The sequence below is a fragment of the Drosophila ananassae genome, assembly GCF_017639315.1.
Source record: "Drosophila ananassae strain 14024-0371.13 chromosome Y unlocalized genomic scaffold, ASM1763931v2 tig00000204, whole genome shotgun sequence".
In the NCBI taxonomy this organism is placed as follows: Eukaryota; Metazoa; Arthropoda; class Insecta; order Diptera; family Drosophilidae; genus Drosophila; species Drosophila ananassae.
In genome coordinates, this window is record NW_025319101.1 from 67,129 (window position 1) to 75,843 (window position 8,715).

Genomic DNA, 8,715 nt, shown 5'->3' on the forward strand with positions numbered 1-8,715 from the left:
ACTGCTGGATGAAGGATCGTCTGTCACGCTCATCGACGACGAACTCATCCGCAGCCTGAACCTGAAAGGCGAGAGTCGCCAACTGAACGTGCAATGGTTTGGTGGGAAATCTGCCAAAGAGCACACGAAAGTGGTCAGCCTGCAGTTCAGTGCAGCGGGCAAGCCAAAGCGCCATGGGCTGAAGAACGTGTACGGAGTAGCCAATTTGAACCTTCCGATGCAGAGCCTGCGTCGGGACGATGTACAGGCAGTGAAGGCGAATGCGCGCCTGCCTGTGAAGCCGTACAACAATGCGACGCCGAGGATCCTAATTGGACTGGATCATGCGCATCTTGGAATACCCCTCAAAACAAGAAGCTATGGATCTGGAGGACCATTTGCAGCAGTCAACGCACTTGGATGGGTGGTGTATGGACCGGTGAGAGGAAAGGTGAGCTCACCGCTTCAGAGTTCTTGCCTCCTAGCCGTGCCCCAGGATAATCTTCTGGAGAAGAGGGTCAGCGATTATTTCGAGATCGAGAATTTCGGAGTAAAGTCGGCACAGCCAGTCGCAGCTGGCGCCGTCAGTCGCAGATGGCGGCGACGCACGGGCACTGAGAATCCTGGAGGAGACGACTAAGCGAGTAGGTCGACGAAACCGGGCTGCTATGGAGAGACGACGAGGTGAGACTGCCGGAGTGTTACAATATGGCGCTCAAGAGACTCGTCAACATCGAAGGAAAGACGAAATGCGCTCCGGTGAGGACTATGTCGATCCCGCGACTGAAACTTCCGGCAGCAGTATTGGGCACGAGACTGATGGACACCGTCAAGCAAGAGCACGGTGTGGCGATCAGCAGCTGCGTATTATGGACGGACTCTAAGACTGTGTTGCACTGGATAAGCAGCACCCACCGGATATACAAACAGTTCGTCGGTAATCGAGTGGCGGAGATCTTGGAATCCACGGAGGCGTCCCAGTGGAGATGGATTCCGTCTGGTGAAAACGTGGCAGACGACGCGACGAGGCCGCGCAAGGCCGTGGACCTGAGCATCGGTTCGAGATGGCTAAGCGGTCCACCATTTCTACGAGGACCAGAGGAGAGCTGGCCAAGATCGAGCGAGGAGTGGATCCCTCCGACGCCCGACGAAGAGGAAATGAAATGTGAGATTCTCCAACTACAATCGACTGTTGAGGAGCACCGCATGGGTGCTCAGATTTATTCGTCGGTGCCGTGGACTACGATACGATGGAGAGGATCACGGACTGACGTCGATGGAGTGTGCTGAAGCTGAGCGCGCTCTAGTACGGCAATCGCAGCGAGAAGCGTTTGCTGAGAACGACCAAGGGAAGGCCGCCAAGGACAGCCGGTTGCATGGACTGTCCCCATACTTCGACGAGGACGGAGTAATGCGAGCCAGCGGAAGGATCGACGACGCGACGTGTGTGCCATACAGCGCACGTCGACCGATCATACTGTGTCACGATGAGGCACTGGCGGAGATGATCGTGCAGCATTACCACGAGAGGATGTGCCACCAAAACACGGAGGCAACCATCGGAGCGATCCGGCAGAAGTTGTGGATTACGAACTTACGGAGGCTGCTACGAAGGGTGGTGAGCAAATGCAACGTTTGCAAGCTGCGAAGGGCACGACCAACTCAGCCCGAGATGGGTCCCCTTCCAGAGGACCGGCTGGAGGCCAACGGATGGCCCTTTAAGTTCACTGGATTGGACTATTTTGGACCGCTATTTGTGACGGTTGGACGATGCACGGAGAAGAGGTGGGTGGCTCTGTTTACGTGTCTAACCACAAGAGCTATCCACTTGGAGATGGCTCACGATTTGTCCCCCGATTCCTGTATAATCGCCATGAGGAACTTTATGTGCCGACGTGGACCCGTCGTCAGGATTAGGAGCGATAATGGAAAGAACTTCGTTGGAGCCGACCGCGAAGCCAGTAGGTTCAGCGAAGTGTTCGAGCCTGCACAGATCCAGGGCGAGCTGTCGTCCAAAGGAGTCGAATGGGTCTTCAATTGCCCGGCGAACCCAGCTGAGGGTGGCACCTGGGAAAGGATGGTGCAGTGTGTGAAGAAGGTGCTGGCGCACACGATGAAAGAACTTGCGCCCAAGGAGCACGTACTGGAGAACCTGCTGATTGAGGCGGAGAGCATAGTGAACTCTCGTCCGCTCACTCATCAACCAGTGACGGTGGACCAGGAGGCTCCACTAACACCCAACGACTTGCTGAAGGGAGCACCCGATGTTCCAGACCTTCCCAAGGATGACGGACAGGAGTTTGTGAGATGCGCTACCAGGAAGCAGTGGCGCATAGCGAGGATGATGCGGGATCATTTCTGGAAGAGATGGGTGCATGAGTACCTGCCTACACTTGTGCGCAGGGAGAGATGATGCAAGCACCATCACAGTTCATCTGTGATCCTGCTATACCACGAAGGGAGTGGAAACGAGGCGTCGTGGAAGAGGTGTTCACCTAGAGAGATGGAGTACCTCGTCGAGCGGCAGTGCGGACTAACGATCGAGCCAAGACTATAATGCGTCCCGCTTCGAAGTTAGCTGTCCTGGATGTGGTGAATGCGGCTGCTTCACGGGGGTGGGGATGTCGCGGAACGGATTAGGGTTATCGATAGTTAGTTAAGTTTAAACTCAGCGCCGCAGTATTATTTGTGTCGATAGCTTTGGTATTTAAGTTTAGGTTATTTGGTCCCACTAAAAAAAAGGTAAACAGAGGGAAACAATTTGGCGGAATTAGACCAATTTGCGCCATCACGATAAGAGGGAAGAGAAACTGCGGTAGGTTAAAGACTAAGTAGTTGTAAAGATAAGTAATCAATGTAACTCTTCCAGAATAAAACCCATCAACAAACACAGAACTCCAACTGTTGTCCAGCACTAGTGTTTGAAGTGTTTAAAGGCATTCCCCGTGATCGGCCAAGCGGCGACACGAACGGTAAAGACGATGATCGCTCAGCTTGCAGGCAAGGACCAAAGAACATGGGATGACCACTGGCCAGAATTAATGCTGGCGGTGAACCATGCTTCATCACCCAAAGCAGAGAGCCAAGAATGTCGAAAGCGATATTCGACAAAGGGGCATTGGGGACAGGAGAAGCACCAGCCACCACCTCAGAAAATGCGACAAAATTACAGGAAGTGTTCGAGCTGGTGCGGAGAAACACGGGAGACACTCGACACTACAATCTGAGAAGGCGGGAGTGGAGCCCGAAGATCACCATAGCCCGAGCACCTTTTGTCCAAAGCGGCCGAAGGTTTAGGCCATACATAGTGACGAATTACATTTCGCCGGTGATTGCCGTGCTACGTCACGGGAGCACGAAGAAAGAGAAGAGAGCCCACGTAAGTGAGCTAAAAGCCCAGGTGGAGGAATCGGCACCGCAGACATAGGGCAGAAGAAAAAGGAGAATGTGCAACACACCAATAATGTCAACACACAAAAAAAAGGGGGGAAAGAAACGGCCGAAAGCCAAACAAACGGAGAAAGGAAGAGACCTACAACGGGAGCAGGAAAGAGGACAAAAGAACCGTAAGAACGGATCTATTCCAGGCAGCAGGCCTATAAAAAGGCAGCGGTGGACACCGGCCGGCCTTCTTTTATTTAACCGAACAAATAAACATGTGAGGAGATTAGATCTCCCACACGCCAAGTCAGGTGGCAAGAGGGGCAGCTGCGGGGGGGAGAGAACAAACAAGCCAGCACGGCAGCGTCGGATGGGACAGCGCTGTGTATAGAAATACGGAAGGAGAGAAATGCATCAAGGGCAGACGGCATGCGGGGGCAGCAGCGCGGGCAGGGGAGCCGGCACGGCGGCGCGCACGGAAGAAGGCGAAAGAGGAATCATCGTGGAACGTAACGGTACCGGCCGGGCCTCACCGGCATAGGAAACAGCGGAGACGGCGGGGAACGAAGCGGCCGGCGACTGCGCAGCTGTGTTTAGAAAATGCACAAATCACAGAAATGCATTTGGAATTACCAGGGGGGGGGGATCGCGGGGTATCTGGAAGAAGTCCGATGACCGGCACAAAAACAATGCGGATCGGAGGCCCAAGCAGGGCAATCGGGGGAGGGGGCAATAAAGAAAGCCCACCGATAGAAAGACGGCGGGATTGGAGAAAGTTAACGGAGGGAAACGGAGGACGAAGGATTAACGGCAGGAAGTAGATTTGCGAGGAATAACGGGCGCCTCTGGCACTATATAAGGAGGGCCCCTGGAGCAAATTGGGACCGAGTCTTCTAGGGAAGCTGGAAGAGTTGAGTGAAAGACCCCCGTGGGTAAGTCTAACGTTCAAGTGGGAAAGTTTCCTTGGAGGAATTAGGAGTTTCCTTGGAGGAATTAAGTGCGGGCTTTAAAGCGAGTGAGCAAGGATCTTCGTATAATAGCTTAAGGACCCCCTGTGGGTAAGTCCGGAGGCGGTACGCGAGTCAAGCAAGGAGCAAGGGAAAAGGATCAAGGATCCGCGGCAAAACTGAGGCCCAAGGGTAAACGAGTCGGGTGGAGCTATTCCCGGACACAACAGGTATCCTGGTGTAGTAGCGGCAACGAAGGATCAGCCTGGCGTACGCCTTGCCTGCTCCTGTCCGTTCGAAACAGGTGTGATCTTGTAACCGGAGGGATAGCCAGCTCGTGAACTCAAGCCCACAAGTAAAACCACGCAGGGACACCCCGGGAAAGTCAGTAGAATCCTGATCCAGGCGCGGAAGACAGCAGCAACAACACAGGCCCCGCAACCAGAGTCCGTGAGTCCGAACGAAGGGAACCGTGAGCCGTTTCGGTGCCAGGCACCAAGACCACGCGACCTGCCGGGCCCAAGCTTTGGGAGGGCGTGTGTATTGGCACCAACCCGGAGCGGGGATCGGGGATCGACGGGAGGACGAGCGGTCGGTCGGCTGAGCCAAACAGCCGGTAATCTCACTCTTATTTTTGTAAAGTAAAGACAATAAAGAGTATTTGATTGAAACGAAGCATTCCGTGTTATTTCTGGGCTCGGGCAATCACGTCGAATCTATAAATTCGGTGGAACGTACCCTCAACCTCTGTGAGCTAGTCGCGGCATTTGTTGCGAACAAAATATTGCCAAAACAGTTCGTTACACCTGGCGCCCAAACTACGTGATTGCTTTAGAGTCTAGGAGTAACACAGCTTCAAGATGGGGGAAAAAAATTGGATCTACGCGCTTCGCAAAGAGGAGTTGTGCGAAGTGTGCAGAGAGCTCGGTCTCCCAGCGGATGGAACCGTTGAGATGATGAGGGCACTGGTGGCAAGGTGGGTCGACGAGACGAAGGACGGTGAAGTAATGGTGGTCGCGCGTGGATTCGAGGAGAAATACGCGCAGAGGTCCACGCCGAGGCAAAGCTCATTCAAAGTCTGGCAGTGCCAGAAATGAAGAGCATGAGGAGCATGGAGTCACAAGTGCGGAAGCCAGTCCCGGTACAGATGGTCGAGAGTGGTCGTGCCGAGTCGACGGAACAGGGGATCCTCTCGAGTTCGTGGACCAAGTAGCATGGTCCGCCAAAACATACGGGATGGATATAAACACAATCCCGCGGGCGATGCCAGAACTACTCCAGGGCAGAGCGCAAAAGTGTTTCTTAATGAACGATGAGGAATGACCCACATGGCAGTTCAGAAGGAGCTTCGAGGCCTTTTTCCTGCCAAAAGGGTACTTTGAAAAACTGGCAGACCAGGTTCGGCAGCGGAAAAAGCAAAGGAGAGCCGTTTAAAGAATACATGGTGGACCTTCAGACGCTAATGAAGCCTTTGGGAAGGTCCACAAAGGAGGTCATTGAAAGGCTAGTGGAGAACTGCATGCCGCGCATGAAAATGTTCATGAGGCCATACGCATGCGCATCGCTCGAGGAGGTGATGGGTCTGGCCGAGGAATTCGAGGAGCAGGCCTTGGAAGAAGAGGTTTTTAACAGGCAAGCTGCCACGGCAGACAGACGGTGGCCAAAAGAAGAATGGCACCAGAAGCCACCGGGTGAGGGCAGAGATGGCAGCCGGAGGAGCAACGCCAAATGTCACTGCAACAGCATCCGAGCCAGCAATGGACAGGCCCAAGGCAACAGCAGCCGAGTCAACGATGGGCAGCAAGCCAAAGCCAAAGGCAGCCGAACTTGCAGTGGGCAGCGACGCCTAGACAGGGACAGATAGAAAACCCAGCACAGGCGTGTAACAGGTGCGGAGGCATGGGCCATTGGGCCAGTGGGTGCCGGAACCCCAGAATTTTGTTCTGCAGGATGTGCGGCGCAATAGGGGTGAGAAGCACAGAGTGCTGCCGAAGAGCGGGAAACGTGCAGCGGTCTCAGCCGTAGAGAGGAAGGCAGAGATCGCGAGGTGCTGCCTCTCAGAATTAGTTGGAGGATTAACAGGAGAAGATCAGCAGTTGGCGGCAGTCATCAAGGTCGGAGGTGCAGAAGTGAGGGGCATGATATATACCGGGGCAACGACTAGCTTCATTTCAGAAGAGCCAGCAGAGAACCCGGGAATCGCCGGAGAACGAAAAGCAACAAGGAGACGAGGAAAGTTGGCTAACGGGAGCCACATAGAGACTCAAATGGTACTCCTACCAACTGTAAGCTTTGGCAACAAGACAAAGGAGTTGAATATGTTAGTGTTGCCAGGCATGGAAGACAGCGCGGTGCTTGGATGAGATTTCCTCGCAGAATTCGGCACAACGATAAACTGCGCAGGCTACCAAGTCACGATCCCGAAAAGAGAAAGAAGGAGCGGATGCTTGGAGAATAGGCTGTCCATAGCCATACCTGGACCCTCGGAAGAATGGGAGAGCGAGCGGGACAAAAAGTTTATCGAAGAAGAGCTGGCGGCGTTCACAAACCAGAAGGGCTGATCAAACATAACCCAGCATAAAATCACGATGAAGGACGACATCCCAATAAAACAAAGATATTACCCAAAAAATCCCAAAAAAAAACAAGGGGAAATCAATGGAAAAGTGGAAGAGCTGCTGGAGAAGGGATGTATCGAGCCGTCCAATAGCGCCTACAGCTCAGCCATTGTCATGGTCAGGAAAAAGACGGGTCAGTGGAGGATGTGCGTGAACTTTCTCCAGATCAACGCAAAATCAGTAAAAGATACGTACCCTGTGCCAAGGATAAACTTCATATTGGAGCAATTTAGAGAGGCAAAATTTTTTAGCAGCCTCGACCTGAAGGATGGCTATTGGCAAATCCCACTGGAGGACGAGAGCAGGAATTATACGGCCTTTACTGTACCAGGGAAAGGCCTGTACCAGTGGAAGGTGATGCCGTTCGGATTACACTCGGCCTCGGCAACATTTCAAAGGGCCTAAGACCAGGTCATAGGAGCACATGGAAAATTTGAAGGAAGTGTTCCGCAGACTGAAGACGGCAAACATTTTTTTCAGGGAAGAGCTGTTGTACCTGGCCACCGGATAACAAGTCAGGGGATTGGTATGGATCCTGGAAAGATCGCAGCGATCACAGAATTGGAACCACCGACAAAAGCGAAAGGGGTACGGCAATTCATCAGGATGGCGTCGTGTTATCGGCGACTCGTTCCTGATTTCGCTGGGATCGCAAGGCCTTTGAACGATCTCCTACGAAAGGGAACAAAATGGGAGTGGACGGCACCAAGAGGCGTTTGAGAATTTAATCGCGTTTAGCAGAGGATCCAGTGCTGGCATGCCCCGATTTCACGAAGAAGTTTGTGCTGCAAACAGATGCCAGCGACTACGGCGTGGGGGCAGTACTGACGCAGGACACAGATGAGGGCGAGCGAGTGGTCGCTTACGCCAGCCGAACGCTAATAGGCGCGGAGAAGAATTACTCGGCAACGGAGAAAGAATGCCTGGCAATAATATGGGCAATTCGGCATATGAGGCCATACCTGGAGGGGTCACATGGATCACATGGCGCTGAAATGGTTGAACAATATAGAGAGCCCACTCGGAAGGATCGCGAGATAAGTCTTCGAATTGCAACAGTACGATTACGTTATCAGCTACAGGAAAGGCAAGCAGAACGTAGTCGCGGATGTACTTTCCCACCAGCCGATAGTGGAGAAGCTGAGGAGTGCCACAGCAATCGAAGACACAGAATGCATTTGGATAGGCTCACTGAAGAAGAAGATAAAGGAAAACCCACAGAAATATTCGGAATACGTTGAGGAGGCAGGCCTGATTTACCGACATGTTCCACACAGAGCCGGGAGCGAGGAAGTGGCATCGTGGAAACTATGTGTGCCGATGGACATGAGGCAACAGGTGCTGAAGGAGAACCACGACGCACCAACAGCGGGACATCTAGGCGGAAGGAAAACGGTTGCGAAAGTACACAAGGTACTTCTGGCCAGGGATGCAAAGGGACGTGAGAAACCAGAGCCAGAGGAGCCGTGGGCGACGGTATGTGCGGACTTCGTCACCATGCTAGTAGTCATGATCGATCGATTTTCCAAATGGACAGAAATGGTCCCAATGCGGAAAACCACAACGGAGACGCTGCAAAAGGTGGTGTGCCAAAGGTGATGGTGACTGACAATGGTGTCCAGTTCACCAGTAGGAGTTTCAAGAAATTTCTTGAGGAGCGCGGAGTTTGCCATCAATTTACAGCGCTATACACGCCGCAGGAAAACCCTACGGAAAGGGCAAACAGGTCGGTGAAGACGATGATCGCCCAGTTTGCAGGCAAGGACCAAAGAACATGGGAGCACTGGCCA

At 53.2% G+C, this 8,715-nt stretch overlaps 1 protein-coding gene across 1 annotated transcript; it reads left to right on the forward strand.

The window, feature by feature from the left end:
- Positions 1 to 1,255: 1,255 nt before the first annotated feature.
- Positions 1,256 to 2,392, forward strand: LOC123258263. Its single transcript, XM_044718135.1, has one exon. It carries the CDS (start codon positions 1,256 to 1,258, stop codon positions 2,390 to 2,392), a length of 1,137 nt encoding a protein of 378 aa, XP_044574070.1.
- The last annotated feature ends 6,323 nt before the right edge of the window (positions 2,393 to 8,715 follow it).

Bases quoted from the DNA above. Each gene is read 5' to 3' on its own strand.
- LOC123258263 (XM_044718135.1), top strand. From the start codon at position 1,256: ATGGAGTGTGCTGAAGCTGAGCGCGCTCTAGTACGGCAATCGCAGCGA.